The sequence below is a fragment of the Phyllobates terribilis genome, unplaced genomic scaffold (genome assembly GCF_046119375.1).
Source record: "Phyllobates terribilis strain yellow unplaced genomic scaffold, ASM4611937v1 Scaffold_2__4_contigs__length_985480577, whole genome shotgun sequence".
NCBI classification, from domain to species: domain Eukaryota; kingdom Metazoa; phylum Chordata; class Amphibia; order Anura; family Dendrobatidae; genus Phyllobates; species Phyllobates terribilis.
Window position 1 is genome coordinate 83,116,259 of NW_027362762.1, and position 17,755 is coordinate 83,134,013.

The window sequence follows — 17,755 nt, forward strand, 5'->3', positions numbered from 1 at the left end:
TAGATGAGTAGGGTTCATCGTTGCTAAATCATTGTCCGGCAAGTGGCAGTGAAATCCGCCGTGGTAAAGGTTGTCTTCCCATCAGGACCATCGCTTGATACTGGACGCTCCTCTGGGAATCATAAGTCGCATAGAAAAGATCACCGTTTCTGCCGGACGCGGAGACAACTCTCACGGGGTGGAAATTGTGTGCAAGGTAAAACCCTATGCCATAAATGACAGGTTAATCTATCCAGTAAACATATTTTTCCAGTTCTGACTTTTTTTTATGTTTTTTTACTTTTTTTAAAGGACATAAGAAACATGAGATTCGCCTACAAGCAAGATGGACGCACTCGAAAATCTGTGTTTGAAAGCCTCCTGGGTTACGCTTTCCCTTTAAGTCACGAATTGGTAGGACAACCCCTTTAATCACACTGTCTGTTAACGGGTCCCCTTTAAGTTATAAAAAAAATAAGATGTCTGATTTCTCGTTTAAACATAACCCGTCACTCTTCCTCCTTACCAGACTTTCTTTGCCTTCGAGTATAAAGAAACATTCTCTGAAAACGGCTGGAAAGTTTATGACCCCATAGCAGAGTACAAAAGGCAGGTGAGTGGGGATTGAGGCCTTTACCTTTGTCTGCGGTATATGGAGAGATGTTTAGAACTTTATTTCCATTTATTTTTGGAACTTTTCAGTGATTATTTTCTACCTGTTCTTGCAGGGGATACCCAATGAAAGCTGGAGAATTTCCAGACTGAACGATCGGTACGAGCTATGTGACAGCTATCCGGCAACACTCGTCGTCCCAGTAACTATGTCTGACGAGGAATTACGGAGGGTGGCCGCATTCAGGGCCAAAGATCGGATTCCCGTGTGTACATAAGTATAAAACTGATTGGGGATTTTTAAGAGGAGGATTGAGGTTATATTGAGAAGTCCAAATTTTCAGCTGCAGATTTTCTTCAGTGGATTTTGCTATGAATCAATGCAGCAAATCAGCATCAAAATCTCCTACACAATCCACTTATTTAACATGCAGAATTTGCTGCGCATTTGCCACGATCTTCTCTATGTAGTGCAAAGGGTGAAATCTGCAGGTCAACGTTCACCGCTCAGCACAAGGCATCGCACACTGGGTGCCTTTAAAAGTCTCAAGATGATACGAAGCGTACATTTGTACTAAGAGTTTTTTAAAGCCCCCTGTTGGGTGATATTTATAATAAAGGTTCCTTCATAATTAGGTTTTATCATGGATTCATCCGGAGACTCAGGCTACCATCGTACGGTGCAGCCAGCCCATGCCAGGAGTCAACGGCAAAAGGTGCAAGGAGGATGAGAAGTATCTGCAGTCCATCATGGACGCCAACGCACAGTCCCACAAAATATTTATATTTGATGCAAGACCTAGTGCTAACGCCATAGCAAGTAAGGTAAGTCATGGCTCTGGGTTTTTTTTAAAAAAAAAAAAAAAAAAAAGAAGTAGAAATTCATAAAAAAAACCATTTGCTTGTGTGACCATTTTTTGAGAAATTTTTACACCGATGGAGCCGTGAGCTTGTGTTTTGCGTGGTAATCTGATGGGGTTTCTTATGCCATTTTGAGACAGATACAACATTTTGATCCCTTCTTATTGCTTTAGTGTTTGTGGTGCTACGGTCACAGGAAAAAAATATAGTTTTGGCTTTTCAACTTTTTTTTTTTAACAGCGTTAACTGATCAGGTTAATTTCTATAGTTTGACAGATCGGACATTTACAGACACAGCGATACCCTACATATATGTATTTTTAAAGGGTGATTCTAATTTTCTTTTTAAAACTTTTTTATAGTAATATACTGTAGATGAATATATATATATATATATATATATATATATATATATATATATATATATATATATACAGTATAGACCAAAAGTTTGGACACACCTACTCATTTAAATATCTTTCTGAATTTTCATGACTTTGAAAATTGTACATTCACACTGAAGGCATCAAAACTATGAATTAACACATGTGGAATTATAGACTTAACAAAAAAGTGTGAAACAACTGAAAATATGTCTTATATTCTAGGTTCTTCAGAGTAGCCACCTTTTGCTTTGATGACTGCTTTGCACATTTATAAAGAAAAAATTCTAAATATTTTTACATAGCAAAAAGGTATTCTTTACCACACTTCATCAGGATTCCAAGATGGCCGCTATCATCAATTACACCCCATCCTAGATTTTAGAGGACAGGCAGTAGGAGAAGGACAGGCTGTGTGAAGCACAAGACAGAGGTCCCGGCATCGTGACTGCACATTCCTCCGTTCAGCCAACCTGACGGGCAACGTGACTGCACATTCCTCCGTTCAGCCAACCTGACAGGGGCAACGTGACTGCACATTCCTCCGTTCAGCCAACCTGACGGGCAACGTGACTGCACATTCCTCCGTTCAGCCAACCTGACGGGCAACGTGACTGCACATTCCTCCGTTCAGTCAATCTGACAGGGGCAACGTGACTGCACATTCCTCCGTTCAGCCAACCTGACAGGGGCAACGTGACTGCACATTTCTCCGTTCAGCCAACCTGACGGGCAACGTGACTGCACATTCCTCCGTTCAGCCAACCTGACAGGGGCAACGTGACTGCACATTCCTCTTTTCAGCCAACCTGACGGGCAACGTGACTGCACATTCCTCCGTTCAGTCAATCTGACAGGGGCAATGTGACTGCACATTCCTCCGTTCAGCCAACCTGACGGGCAACGTGACTGCACATTCCTCCGTTCAGCCAACCTGACGGGCAACGTGACTGCACATTCCTCCGTTCAGCCAACCTGACAGGGGCAACGTGACTGCACATTTCTCCGTTCAGCCAACCTGACGGGCAACGTGACTGCACATTCCTCCGTTCAGCCAACCTGACAGGGGCAACGTGACTGCATATTCCTCCGTTCAGTCAATCTGACAGGGGCAATGTGACTGCACATTCCTCCGTTCAGCCAACCTGACGGGCATCGTGACTGCACAGTCCTCCGTTCAGCCAACCTGACGGGCAACGTGACTGCACATTCCTCCGTTCAGCCAACCTGACAGGGGCAACGTGACTGCACATTCCTCCGTTCAGCCAACCTGACGGGCAACGTGACTGCACATTCCTCCGTTCAGCCAACCTGACAGGGGCAATGTGACTGCACATTCCTCCGTTCAGTCAACCTGACAGGGGCAATGTGACTGCACATTCCTCCGTTCAGCCAACCTGACAGGGGCAATGTGACTGCACATTCCTCCGTTCAGTCAACCTGACAGGGGCAATGTGACTGCACATTCCTCCGTTCAGCCAACCTGACGGGCAACGTGACTGCACATTCCTCCGTTCAGCCAACCTGACAGGGGCAATGTGACTGCACATTCCTCCGTTCAGTCAACCTGACAGGGGCAATGTGACTGCACATTCCTCCATTCAGTCAATCTGACAGGACACTAAGTGGAGCCGGATTAAAGGACAAGAAAAACATCTTCCTTGTCTCCTGCTTCACACAGTCCTAGCCCTAATGCATGTCCTGGCAGTTGCCATGTTTAACCCTTTCACGATATATGCCTTACATTTACGTCATATGTTGTATGCCTGACTTTCCCGGCAGATGATGGTTGATTTATTCTGACAGCAGCGGTTGTCAACATGTAAAATGCTGCTGTCAATCTCTGACAGCGGTGTTTAACACGCGCCCGCATGACGTTGCTGAAGACTCCCGTGCTTGTCATGACCATTCTCCTGTGAAAGTCAGTGTTTAGCTGGTGTTCATAGGAGATCGTGATTTTCTCTATACATAACTGTGCTGATGCCCTACTATGTATAGTACAAGCGATCAGACCATTGCAGGTTCAAGTTCTCTAAGGGGACTAATAAATATTTTTTAAAAACAATTAAAAGAAAACACAAAAGTTTACGTCATCCTCCTTTTTTCCTATTGAAAATAAAAGATATTAAAAAAAAAAAATACACGTGGTATCACGGCATTCAGAAAAGTCCAATCAAAATATAAAAAATAACCTGATCAGTAAACATCATAAGCAAAACAAATTCAAGAACGCCAAAATTACAGGGTTTTTTTGTACCATTGTAATAAAATGCAATAAGAGGTGATCAAAACATTGTTTGTACCCCCATATTGTATCAATAAGAATGTCAGCTCAGAGCGCAAAAAAATAAGCTCTCATACAGCCCTATATCATGAAAAATGAAAATGGAGACAAAAGCAAATGTATTTATTTTTTCACAATTTTCTGAATTTTTTTTCACCACGTAAAAAAAAAAAAGCACAAAAAAAACCACCTATACATGTTTAGTATTTACATATTCGTACTGACCTGTAGAATCATAGTACCGGTTCAGTTTTACCATATAGTGAAGATGGTAAATAAGAAAACCAAAAACCTATTGCCGAATTGCACACACATTATTTTGCTATTTCAAAATGAGGGGAAAATTTTTGCTAAATGTATAGAATAGGTAGAAACCGTGTTATTTTTGTCTGTTCTTCAGTCGAAAGGTGGAGGATTTGAGAGCGAGGATGCCTACCAGAACGCAGAGCTCGTCTTCCTAGAAATCCACAATATTCACGTCATGAGGGAGTCTCTGAGAAAGCTGAAGGAGATCTCGTACCCCATCATTCAGGAATCTCACTGGCTGTCAAACCTAGAGTCCACACACTGGCTGGAGCATATTAAGGTGGGCATTAGAGGGGCTGTCCCATAAACAATATTTATTACATTTCCACAAAATAGATAAATGTATGATCGCTGGAAGATGGCTGCTGGAGCCCCCCAACGATAACAAGAACAGGGGTCCCAAACATGTGCCACCATTGCTAATAGCTGGGGGGCTTAATAACAGGGTGCCCTTTAATCAACTTATCACCGAGGGTTGCCCACATTTTGGGATTTTTTTTCTCTTAAATGCATGTATCTGGGGCTAGAAATAATTTTTGCAATTGAGTTTCCTTAAAAATGTTGCACCGTTTATATAGCCTCAGTGCTGCATTGTCTATTGCTGGTTGCAGAATGAGTTAAATGAGAATCTGTCAGTGAGCCGGCCGGGGAGTTACTGTCTTTATTTATTTTTTTCTAGCTGATTTATGACCACAGATCACATCAAAACTGAATATGCAGGAAAACAAAGAACCTTTAAAAGCCAAATTGGTGCACAATTTGTAATGAAAACCAATTGTAACATTTATTTGTTTTTTTAGCCCCAAATACACGTATTATAAATGCAAATAAAAAATATAATTGACCGGCTAATATGTGGTGTTTCCTTTCCAGTGCATAATGTCCAGTGCGCTGAGAATCGCTGACAAAGTGGAGTCGGGGAAGACATCTGTAGTCGTCCATTGCAGCGACGGCTGGGATCGCACCGCGCAGCTCACCTCGCTGGCTATGCTCATGCTTGATGGCTATTATCGGACCATCCGGGGGTTCGAAGTGTTGGTGGAGAAGGAATGGCTGAGCTTCGGGCATAAATTCTTCCTTGTGAGTGATAATCTATTTCTTGCAATTACTTTGCCTTTAACACATCTTATTTTTAATAATGGCAGCCTGACAACTGCTTATGTCATTTTAGAGGATCGGACACGGTAACAAGACTCATCCAGATGCCGACAGATCCCCGGTGTTCCTACAGTTTATTGATTGTGTGTGGCAGATGACACGACAGGTATGGTGCCAGAGATAAAGCACTCGGTTTCCCCGAGGATATGCCTTTACTTACATAAGCAGATGAGGATAAGCAGCTGCCAGAAACCTCTGCGATTACCGATGCGCAGACAATCCAGAAATTGGGCCTGTGGACATCCTGCATGCCCAATCTAAAGATGCTTAGATTTGGCGAGGTTGCATGTATTTTCAATGGGGGAATTAAAGGATGAGATGTTGAAATTCAGCGTGTCTAATACTTCTCTCCATCCATATCAATTGTCAGGGCAGACCTGGGAATATCGCATACATTTTAGGTGGTCGATTGGTCCTGGTGAAATCAGCAATTTTTCTCTAAAGTATAATGAGTAGAGATGAGCGAAACGATTCATAAGACCCAGTGCAGTAGTTTGTGCGCGCTGGACAACCTCTTCCTACCTGCCGTCACCCACGGCTCCTTTTTGGAGCATGAGGAATACACACGTCACTAATCTTCTTTCTTCTATGTCCTAAGTTCCCGCACGCCTTCGAGTATAACGAGCATTTCCTCCTGACTATTCTGGATCATCTGTACAGCTGCTTGTTTGGGACATTTCTCTGTGACAGCGAGCAACAGAGAGTAGAAGAGGTGAGATCCGAGCACATGACCGATAACCATGAATGATCTACGTAATAATTTCAAAGGGGGGTGTACAAGAGCAGAATAACATTAAAACATGCCTGCTTTCCTCCAGAAACTGCACCACACCTATTTGAACTACATTGACACAAGACGACGTGCAGTTTATAGGCAGGTATTTTGTCCACAAAAATTATAGTTACTTGATCCGCTGATCGCATGTGATGTCATGCAGGAGGTGGAGCACTTCCATTATTTTGTTGCTCCGCTCCTACGATGTAGCCAAATTAAGAAATATTTGTCAAATTAAGAAACTTTTGTCATCAATGTTTATAAATTACTTTATACACATTATATAAAAGTCGGCCGAACCCATTGATTTCGGAGGGAACAGTCAACATTCTAATGTGTATGGGGGCCTGCCGACTCCTCCCTGACATGTGGTTCTAACAGTGCCTGTTATGGTTGCATCTTTTCCATTATTTCATTTGCTCTTTTTTTTAAGTAAACTTTATTTGGTTTTGTCTGGTATTTTTTTGATCGGCATTATAGGAATGGATTTCTTATCCAGATATTTTTGCAAAAATGTTAAAAAATGTTCTTTCAGTCCTTCGAAATCTCATTTATTTTTGCGCAGTTGAAGACTACTAATGATCATGCTTCTTTTTTGCTTGAAGAGGCCACAAAAAATGTGAAAGTGGAAAAAAAGAAAAGAGAATCTTTTGATTTTGTGCAAAATTCATCAACCCCCAGTTTCGTTTGGTACCAAAATGACCATAAAACATCACCTCTGTCAATTTTTCATTTGTGTTTTTTTTTTTTTTTGCTTTTTTATTTTCGATTATTTTAATTAGTTTTCAGTAGTTTTTGCAATCAGTTTGTGATTTTTTTTTTCCTCTTTGTGATTCCCTATTTTAGTCTATACTACAAGAGACCGTTTCTTTGTGGTCCTATATCAACAGCCAACTTGAAGACTTCGCCAACCCTTTCTTTGTGGATTACTCTGACCACGTCTTGTATCCTGTGACCAGCACTAGACATCTGCAGTTGTGGACTGGATACTACATAAGGTGGAATCCAAGAACTAAACTTCCGGTGTGTATCCTTCTTTATTTTAGTCATGATACTTGTAGATACTTTGTTGGGTAAAATTGGGATTAAGATGGGAAGAAATTTTGAAAAATTACTTTATTAGGGCTGTTTTGCAATTCCCTGCACAGGAAGTGGCCGTGTTTTAGCAGCTTTCCTCCTTAGGACGTAATGGGGAGGGTGTGGGTGTATAGAGCAGGAGCTGAGCCCTTTCCACACAGTGCAGGTGCCAGCTGTGTTGTACAGCCAGTACTTGACACTTAAATGCTGCTATCATTTTCTAATCTCTTAAATTTTTATTTCATAAATTAATAATACACATGAAAATAAATGACTGTGTAATATATCTTGGCAGAAAAATTAGCTTTTTTTTTCTGCCAAAATTGATCAGTTATTATCAAAATTCTCAATTCTGAGGTAAAATCTGTATTCAGTGAAGACAGACTTTCCCATTACTGAGATAGCTGTAATCCCCTAAGTGGGGCGTAAGGTCCATGCCAAATGGCAGGAACCCCATGAAGTGATTGCAGAAGGTGCCCAACCCATGGCTTTGGGCAGATGGGGAGGGTATGTAGGCAAGCAGCTGGCAGAATCTCCGATGGGAGGTATCATCGAGGTGGCAAGCCTCATGGATGTGAAACCTGGTAAGCAGGCTAAAGTACTGATAGGTGCTTAGAGGGGACCAGTATGGGTTCAGGTTTTTAGGAAGGACTAGAAGAGATGGGCAGGACTATCATTCCCACCCTCCAGTCCTGCAGGTGCAGCTGATATAAAAAGGGCAGCAATGCTCCTCATAAGTGCCTGGGAGTAGCGGTGGATACACCTCTGATACTTGTGTCTCAGAGTGAAAGGGAAAAGACCTGGTATATGTTGCTCAGTCTCTGCTGAAGTAGCAGCACTTAGATTTAATTGGGTGAGCCCGTACCATCTATGGGACTGTTTATTGTTATGTTATACATCTTTGCTGGAGAAAAGACTCTTTTGCATTTTGTTGGAAGCTTATGAACTTAATAAACCTTCATGTTTGCACAAAAAACTGCGTGTCTGTGTGAACACTGCCGAATACCAAAGATCTGATTCACTACACCAGTCACAAGCTAAAAAAAAAAAAAAAAGTGAAAAGTAATAGAAAAAAAAACATAAAAGTTTGAATCCGCCTTCTTTTCCCCATCCAGAAACAAATAAATTAATAAAAAAAAATAAAAAATAATAAGCATATTTGGTATTACACCATGCATAAAAGTCCGGTCTATTAACCCCTTAACGCCCAATGATGGACATAGCACGTCATGAGCGGGTGTCAGTTCCTGTACCATGTAGATAAAGATTCCGGCACACCAAATAATGTAGAAAAGTCTCATATGGGTGATATAAAAGTAGATGCTTTATTTCTCCAACAATAACTGGTACAAATCGTTGTCAATATAGTTGCTCTTATTTCTCCAACATTAGCTGGTTCAAATCGTAGTAAATATAATTGCCCAACGTTTCAACTCCAGCGGGGTTTTCCTCAGGGGCATCAGAAGAGCTTAAAACCAGAGCATAAACATAAATAAAGCCATCAGTGACATATAATATACTAAATCATACAATGAGCAATATTCACCAAAATAAGAAGCATATTAATGAAAAAGGGGGGGGGGGGGTGGGAAGTAGAGAAAAGTATACAGGAGGACAAAGGATGGAGGGAGGGAGAATGAGTGTAATCCATTTGAGGCATACGGGCAGAGTGCTATAAAGTAAGAAATTCCAAAGATACCTAGTTACTATACTCTGCTAATTTTCTGGGGAACTTCCCACGTAACTTGAGAGTCTTTCAGGAAAAAATTACTGTGTAATAGAGAAAATGTGACTGTTTGGAACTTAATACTATTACTAAAGCGGCGCTGAAAAAGTGGGATACGATAATATGTGTTAATACATCACAACGAGAGCCTCCTGGAAAGGTACATACCTATGAAAAGCACCAGTTGTTGCTATAGTAGGGAAACTGTGTCTACCGGCAATAGTAGCTGTGGAAAGACAGCATACGAAGTGTAAGCCACCAGTCTCCGGTGGATCACAAGTATAGCGCTATTTAAACACCGCTACTGCTCCTTACACTGCACCACCACCGGCAGGACACGCTAACCCAGAGGTACAAAGGTAAGAGCCTTCCAGGCTGGTTTTTCCTAGTCCTCATGGCCCCAGGAATACCTCCGTATTTACCCACATTTTTCGATCACAGGCACACTTGCCATATCCTAGAGGAATATCCCCTTGGTCACGACTACTATAATTGTTCACAGGCAAGTATGTCCTTTTAATAAAATACAGGGGGTATCTGGAGACTGGTGGCTTACACTTCGTATGCTGTCTTTCCACAGCTACTATTGCCGGTAGACACAGTTTCCCTACTATAGCAACAACTGGTGCTTTTCATAGGTGTGTACCTTTCCAGGAGGCTCTCGTTGTGATGTATTAACACATATTATCGTATCCCACTTTTTCAGCGCCGCTTTAGTAATAGTATTAAGTTCCAAACAGTCACATTTTCTCTATTACACAGTAATTTTTTCCTGAAAGACTCTGAAGTTACGTGGGAAGTTCCCCAGAAAATTAGCAGAGTATAGTAACTAGGTATCTTTGGAATTTCTTACTTTATAGCACTCTGCCCGTATGTCTCAAATGGATTACACTCATTCTCCCTCCCTCCATCCTTTGTCCTCCTGTATACTTTTCTCTACTTCCCACCCCCCCCCCCCTTTTTCATTAATATGCTTCTTATTTTGGTGAATATTGCTCATTGTATGATTTAGTATATTATATGTCACTGATGGCTTTATTTATGTTTATGCTCTGGTTTTAAGCTCTTCTGATGCCCCTGAGGAAAACCCCGCTGGAGTTGAAACGTTGGGCAATTATATTTACTACGATTTGAACCAGCTAATGTTGGAGAAATAAGAGCAACTATATTGACAACGATTTGTACCAGTTATTGTTGGAGAAATAAAGCATCTACTTTTATATCACCCATATGAGACTTTTCTACATTATTTGGTGTGCCGGAATCTTTATCTACACGGATACATGTGTTGTATTCCTGGCACCCCTCTTCATTAGTTGAGCTTGGTCTCTATTTATTATTAGTTCCCATACCATGACATGCTATGTCTTTAAACTGTCGATGCATGTAAACACGCGGTGACCGTTCAGTGGCGACAGCTGTTACAGCTGAGCGGCACGGGAAGTGGTGCGGGGACCCATGCCATCAGTTCACTCATTCAGGACGCTGTGATCGGTCAATTAATCTGATTGACCGATCACACCATGATCGCACAGGAGACGCTGAAATATCAGCACCTCCTGCCAAATCAGAGCAGGAGCTCAGTGCTGCCAGTGGCCGAGCTCCTGCACTAACAGCCAAGGATGGTGCCAGCATCGCCTCTGGCCGTTTAACCCCCTAAATGCTGTGATCGAGAGCAATCACAACATTTAGGAGGCAGGCAGAGGGAGCCTCAGATTTTCGTCACCGCGGGGGCCTGATCGCTGCCATGGTGACCCACCATGCTATGGAAAGCTGCTTAGCCCATGCTCAGAGCATGGTCAAAGAAGCTTTCTGCAAAGGTATAATGCATTGCATTATACCTGTGATCAAAGTGGAAAAAAAAGTGAAAGTCCCATAAAGGGACTAAGAAAAAAAAGTAAAAATAAATAGTAAAAATAAAAAAAAATCTTACACTAATAAATACACATTTATATAACATAAACAAAAAAGTACACATATTTGGTATTGCCCCGTCCAGAACGACCCGATCTATAAAAGTGTCACACTAGTTAATGACTTCAGTGAACGCCATAAAAAAAAAAAATAAATAAAAAATAAAAATGTAGCTATGCTTACCGCTGGAAAAAAAAAGTGGAGTAAAACGCGATCAAAAAGATGAGTGTAAATGAAAATGGTATCTCTGAAAACGTCATCTTTTCCCGCAAAAAACAAACCACCATACAGCTCGCATCAGCGGAACAATTAACGTTATAGCTCTCAGAATAAAGCGATGCAAAAATAATTATTTTTCCTATGAAATAGTTTTTATTGTGTAAAGTCACCGAAACACAAAAAAATTGTATAAATGTAGTATCGCTGTAATCGTACTGACCCAAAGAATAAAGCTGCCTTATCAATGTTACCACACACGGAATGGCATAAGAAAGCAATTCCTGAATGGCTCGTTTTTGTTAATTCTGCTAAAAATCGGAATAGAAAGAAATATGGAAAAATTATAGCTTTCAAAATATGGTGATGCAAAAACTAGTTTTTGCAACAACAAAAAAAATAGCGCCTTTTAGTGTGTAACAGCTGCCAATCATAAAAGCTCGATCTAAATCTGGTATCGCTGTAATCGCACCGACCCGAAGAATAAAGTAGTCTAATCATTTTTATACCGTATGAGGAACAGCATAAAATATATAAAAAAAACAATTCTTCACCTGCTGCTGATTGTTCATTCTGCCTCCTAAAGATCGCAGTATGGCTTGGTTGACATTTATCCTGCGCTCTACGCTGAGCGCTTACACCGGGGTAAATCTCTGAAATACATGATTCAGACAGAACCCCCTGGCGGAAGATTCCCTGTAATGAGGCAGATGGAGGCACCGTGGACACCGTCTGACCTGTGATCCGAGTTTTTTTTTTTCTTTTTAGGCATGCATAAAAGTGTCGTCTGAAAAGAAAGACCACGCTGAACAGAAGCCAGGAGATTTAGGCCACGGCCCCACCAGTATTTGGTCAAAACCAGGAGTGGGTGATAAATGCAGAATTGGTGACTTGTTTCTATTATACCTTTTCTCTGATTGTTCCTCACCTGGTTTTGGCTCCCACTCCTAAGATAAAATACTGATAGTGGGGCCGTGGCTTTAGATGGAAACCCCGATGTAAGTGCTCAGCGAAGAGCACAGGATAAATGTGATGTAAAATGTTCCTAACAAAACCTTCAACTCAATCCACAAAAAAAAAGCAAGTCCCCACTCGGGCCTGTCATCTGTCAATGGAAACAAAGGAGCTTCCACATTACTGGTAGCACAGAGGCTCTGGAAAAGCGCTATGGCTTCTGGCCCCCCCCAAAAGAAATCAAGCAAATTCTGCGTTCTCAAATCCAAATCCCCCCTCCCTTCTGAGCCCCAGTGTATCTAAGCCACATTTAGCATCCACATGTTTGGCAGGGGTATAATTTCCAAAATGGGGCCACTTGAGGGGGGATTCTACTCTTCTGGCACTTAGGGGCTTTGGAGGCAAATAGCGCTCTAGGAGGCAGATAGCGCTCCGTCCCTCCCGAGTCTCACCGTGTGGCTAAGCAGTCGTGTACAGTCATATCTGGGGTATTTCTACATTCAGCAAAAATTGTGGGACAAATTTTGGTGCCATTTTACATTTTCACACTGGGAAATGGGTAACATTTTTGTGATAAACAAGTAATTATTCTTTATCGGCGAACCATGACAGCTCCACGAGAGAGGGAATCCGCCCACCAAGGACAGGAAACCTACAGGCTTAAAAGGGGACGGCCCTCCCTCTCGCCTCAGTTTGGTTTCCTGTCCTTGATGGAGGAAGCCGGTCGCAGGTGTAAAACATGGATGGCGACGGCTGTGATCCTGCGCCCCTGTCTGGGGACGGCAGCTCCAGCGTTGGCCGATGCTCGTGCGCCCCTATATGGGAGAGGCACAGCATCCTGAGGCACTGGGGGTTCTCTTTTTTTTTTGTTTGCAGTGGGGCTGCACCCCTGTCTGGGGTGGCATCCCCTTTTCTGCCTCAGCCAGGTGCGCCTCCCGTGGGAGTGTAGGCCCTGGCTGAGCCCCAAAAGTGCGGTGGGGTCTGCATTCCAAGTGGGGGTGACAGCCCACCATCACCCTCCGTAAGTATGGGGAGGGGGGGCGAGGGCCAAGGTGATTGTCTCCTCGCCCTGCCCTGGGTGAACGCAGCGTGGTACATCGCGAAAGCGCGGCTTACCTGTGGAAGCGCTGACAGCATGCGTCCTCGCGCGAAGCTCGTGCGGCGCGTACTTCCGGGTTTCGGTAAGTCGCGGCCCGATGACGTCACCGCGACTCGGCAATCATGTGCAAAAGAGCGCGAAATTCAAAAAAAAAAAAAAATGGAGTGTGCTGAGGCGCTGCTAGATGGGAGGATCCCATACCTATTTAACCTATCAGGTAACATGGCTCAGTGCTTCCCAAACCTTCATTCTTTCAATATGGAGTCTGAAGGTGTCCAGTTGCAGCTGCAGCAGGTTTAGCAGCCGCCATCTTCATCTCAGCGGCTGTCTGGGGAGCCCCAAAAAACGCATCGCGCACGTGGTCCTGGTAGCCGGTCCTCAGGAAAACTGAGCTCGGGGTCTAGGTCTGGTCACCATACCTCTGGTAGAACAGGCGAATCTGCAGCCTCTAGGGAAAGTCCCCCGGCTGAGAAGGGTCCTTCCTCCAATCCGGTACCAGCTGTTTTTTCTTCCTGAGCCGCCTGGGTAAGTGATCTTCGAGTAAGTTCACTTAGTAATATAGTATCCCTTCTCCCCTTTCATATTTTATCAGGGGAAGAAATGTACCTCCAAGGCAAAGCATATACAGTGTGCGCTATGCAAGTCTCTTCTTCCTGACGGATACCCTAAAAAGCTATGTCAGTTGTGCATAAACCAGACACTGGCAGAAGAGGGTCCTGCTCTAGCTTCTGGTTTAAAAAACTTAGTTAAAACAGAGATTCACAAGGTCCTCTCCAAGAGAGTTAAAGAGAAAATGAACTCGGACTGTGAGATCCCCTTAGTCTTGGATGACCCCCTATCCTCTCCCTATGAGTCGGATTCAGATAGTGCAGACTTTTCCTTTGCTTCCTCCTCTGATAGTGGTGTGGGACAAAATTGCTTCCCCCTTGGTGAAGTGGACAGATTGATTAAAATGGTTCGGTCCACCATGGGCATCACAGAGGCCAGGCAGGAGAAGTCAGTTCAGGACGTTATGTTCGGGGGGCTGGGTCAAAGGAAGAGAAGGTGTTTTCCGTTGAACGAAAAAATCCAGGGCTTAATCCTTAGCGAATGGAAAAAAACGGAAAGGATGGGCGCTCTACCTCCATTCTTCAAATGGAAGTACCCCTTTGAGGAATCGGCCTCTTCCTCCTGGGAAAAAGCCCCCAAGATTGATGTGGCCATTTCCAAAGCCTCTAAGAGTTCCTCCCTTCCGTTTGATGATATGGGAGCTCTTAAAGACCCCCTGGATAGAAAGGCTGATTCTTTCCTTAGAGGGACCTGGGAGACTTCGGCGGGAGCCCTAAAACCCGCGGTGGCAGCTACTTGTACCGCCAGGTCCCTAATGATCTGGCTGGACCAGCTGGAAGCCCATCTTAAAAACAATACCCCCAGGAAGGAAATCTTGGCGGACATGTCTCTTCTTCAGGGATTGGCAGCCTTTCTGGCGGACGCATCAGCAGATTCCGTCAGATTAGCTTCAAGGTCAGCCGCCATGTCTAACTCGGCCCGGAGAGCCTTGTGGCTAAAATGTTGGCCGGGGGACATTCATGCGAGGACAAGACTCTGCGCTATCCCTTGTGAAGGGGGACATCTATTTGGGTCGGTTCTGGATGAGCTACTGGATAGAGCAAGTGACACAAAAAGGGGCTTTCCTAACCTATCTGCCCCCACGTACACACGTCCTTTTCAGAAAAGAAGGTTTCTACGTAATAAGCGCCAGAAGGGTCAGGATAAATGGGAAGACCGTAGACCGAAAGGTAAAGGGCTCCTGTTCGGATCCTCTTCTGCTAGCCAAGGCCCACGAAAACCGAGCCAATGACTCGCGGCCCAGGTAGGGGGGAGGTTATTGGGCTTCTTACCTGCCTGGACAAATATCTCTTCTAATAATTGGATCCTTGGTCTGGTAGGTTCCGGCCTGAGACTCGACTTTCAGCGAGTCCCTCGTGGGAGGTTCGTCCTGACCCCAAACCGGTCCTCAACACGTGAGCAGATGGCCCTACAAGTGGAGGTCCTGAATCTGGTCCATAAGGCCGTCTTAAATTGGTCTCCTCTATTCTGGAAGGCCTGGGCTGGATCCTAAATCTGGAGAAATCCAGGGTAGTCCCTTCGAGAGTACAGCAGTTCCTAGGTATCATGCTAGACTCAGACCTCCAGATGTGTTTCCTTCCAGAAGCCAAAAAACAGAAAGTCAAAAGGCTGGTGGAAGGAGCTCTTGCGAACCCGGTCATGTACCTTAGGGCTGCAATGTCCTTACTTGGTACCCTGATATCTTGTCTGCCGGGGGTAATGTGGGCACAATACCACTCCAGAGTTTTACAGTGGGACGGACGTCCTACAGAATGAGGTCTCGTTACATGGGCACTTGGAGAGACGGATGTTCCTATCTCCCCGGTCTATTGACTCTCTACTGTGGTGGGTGAATTTAGAAAACTTGTCTCGAGGAGTTCCCTGGGTGGTCAGAATATCTGAAATAATTACAACTGACGCAAGTCTACATGGATGGGGAGCTCACTTGGGGGATATGATTGCCCAGGGGTTCTGGTCGGACGCTGAGAGAGCTCTTTCCTCTAATACTAGGGAACTACTGGCAGTTGATAGGGCTGTTAATCATTTCTTACCATTCCTTCACAATAAGAACATTAGGATCCTGTCCGATAATAATATAGCAGTAGCTTATATTAACCATCAGGGGGGTACTCGTGCTGGATCGCTAATGAGAGTGGCGGATCATCTCTTTCAGATCTCGGAACACCATCTCCTCTCTTTAACAGCCCTCCACATCAAAGGGAAAGAAAATTCAAAGGCAGACTTCTTAAGCCGTCATTTTTTAAGGCACGGCGAATGGGAACTAAAACAGGACATTTTTTCCCTATTAGTCCGGAAATGGGGTCTTCCGGTGGTTGATCTCTTCGCCACAAAGCAAAACCGGAAGACAAAGGTTTTTTGCTCCCTAGATCCGAGAGAAAGGCCCCTGACAGTAGACGCTCTCCAAATCCCTTGGAACTTCAGTCTGGCCTATGCCTTCCCGCCGTTAAACCTTCTGCCTATGGTGCTAAGAAAGATCAGAGAGGACAAGGCAAGGGTCTTCTTGATCGTCCCCTTTTGGCCCAAAAGACCCTGGTTCTCATGCCTGAGGAACATGTCCATCTCGGACCCTTGGGTCCTGCCCGAAGTTCCGGATCTCCTCAGCCAGGGTCCAGTGCTCCATCCGCGAGCTCCGGGCCTCCACTTGACGGCGTGGAATTTGAGAGGTCCCTGCTAGAACTAAAAGGTTTTTCCCAGAGTCTAGTATCTACTTTATTACGTAGTAGAATGCATGTCATTACCAAAATTTATGCAAAAGTTTGGAACAAGTTTTTATCTTTTTCTAAAACTTCAGTGGATAAAGGAGCGCCAATTGGGAAGATTTTAGAGTTCCTACAAAGGGGCTTCGAGCTGGGGTTAGCAACGAGCACCTTGAAGGTCCAAGTGTCGGCACTAGGTACCCTCTATAACTGAGTCCTCGCAGAAAACTATTGGATTTCCCGCTTTATAAAAGCAGTAGGTAGGTCCAGGCCGGTTACCAAAACTAATGTCGTTCCATGGGACCTAAACCTGGTTCTGAAAGCGTTAGCTGGGGCACCCTTTGAACCAATAGATTCTGTATCCCTGAGATCTATTACCCTCAAAACAGCGCTTCTTGTAGCCCTAACATCTGCTAGGAGGATTGGTGATATTCAGGCTCTGTCCTCTGGCCCTCCCTTCACCCAGGTTCTGGACAACAGAATAATTCTTAGAGCAGATCCAGCATACTTGCCTAAGGTAGCTTCCCGGTTTCATAGACTTCAGGAAGTAATATTACCCTCTTTTTGTCCGAACCCTAGTAATCAGATAGAAGCAGATTTCCATGGTTTAGATGTGAGAATGTGTGTGGTTGGGTACCTTGCTGTCACTCAGCCCTTTAGGAGAGAGAGTTCCTTATTTATCTCCTATCAGGGGGTTAGGAAGGGGCTTAAGGTCTCTAGATCCACCATAGCTAGATGGATTAGGGAGGCCATTACGCTAGCCTATGTATCCAGCGGAGAGGAAGCACCGCGTGGCCTGAAAGCTCACTCTACCCGGGCGGTGGCAACCTCATGGGCAGAGAGGTCTGGCGTCTCGATGGAGGACATATGTAAGGCAGCTACTTGGTCTTCTTCATCTACCTTCTATAAGCACTATAGACTAGATCTGGGTGCTTCGTCTGACCTCACATTTGGGAGAAGGGTGCTCCAAGCGGTGGTCCCTCCCTAGAATCTTCATCTCTGCAATTCTCTCGTGGTGCTGTCATGGTCGACCGATAAAGAGATTAGTTACTTACCGGTAACGGGATTTCTCGGAGACCATGACAGCACCCTTATATTCCCTCACT

At 44.1% G+C, this 17,755-nt stretch overlaps 1 protein-coding gene across 2 annotated transcripts in view; it reads left to right on the forward strand.

The window, feature by feature from the left end:
* The window catches only part of MTMR2 (myotubularin related protein 2), a 48,806-nt gene that overhangs the window by 20,375 nt on the left and 10,676 nt on the right, over window positions 1-17,755 (forward strand). For both annotated transcript variants that reach the window (XM_073662162.1, XM_073662161.1), the window contains 10 exons: window positions 86-196; window positions 292-393; window positions 509-592; window positions 708-857; window positions 1,228-1,416; window positions 4,520-4,705; window positions 5,299-5,505; window positions 5,597-5,689; window positions 6,182-6,295; window positions 7,205-7,381. In XM_073662162.1, coding sequence (XP_073518263.1) covers window positions 86-196; window positions 292-393; window positions 509-592; window positions 708-857; window positions 1,228-1,416; window positions 4,520-4,705; window positions 5,299-5,505; window positions 5,597-5,689; window positions 6,182-6,295; window positions 7,205-7,381 — 1,413 coding nt within the window. The remainder of the gene's footprint in view (window positions 1-85; window positions 197-291; window positions 394-508; window positions 593-707; window positions 858-1,227; window positions 1,417-4,519; window positions 4,706-5,298; window positions 5,506-5,596; window positions 5,690-6,181; window positions 6,296-7,204; window positions 7,382-17,755) is intronic.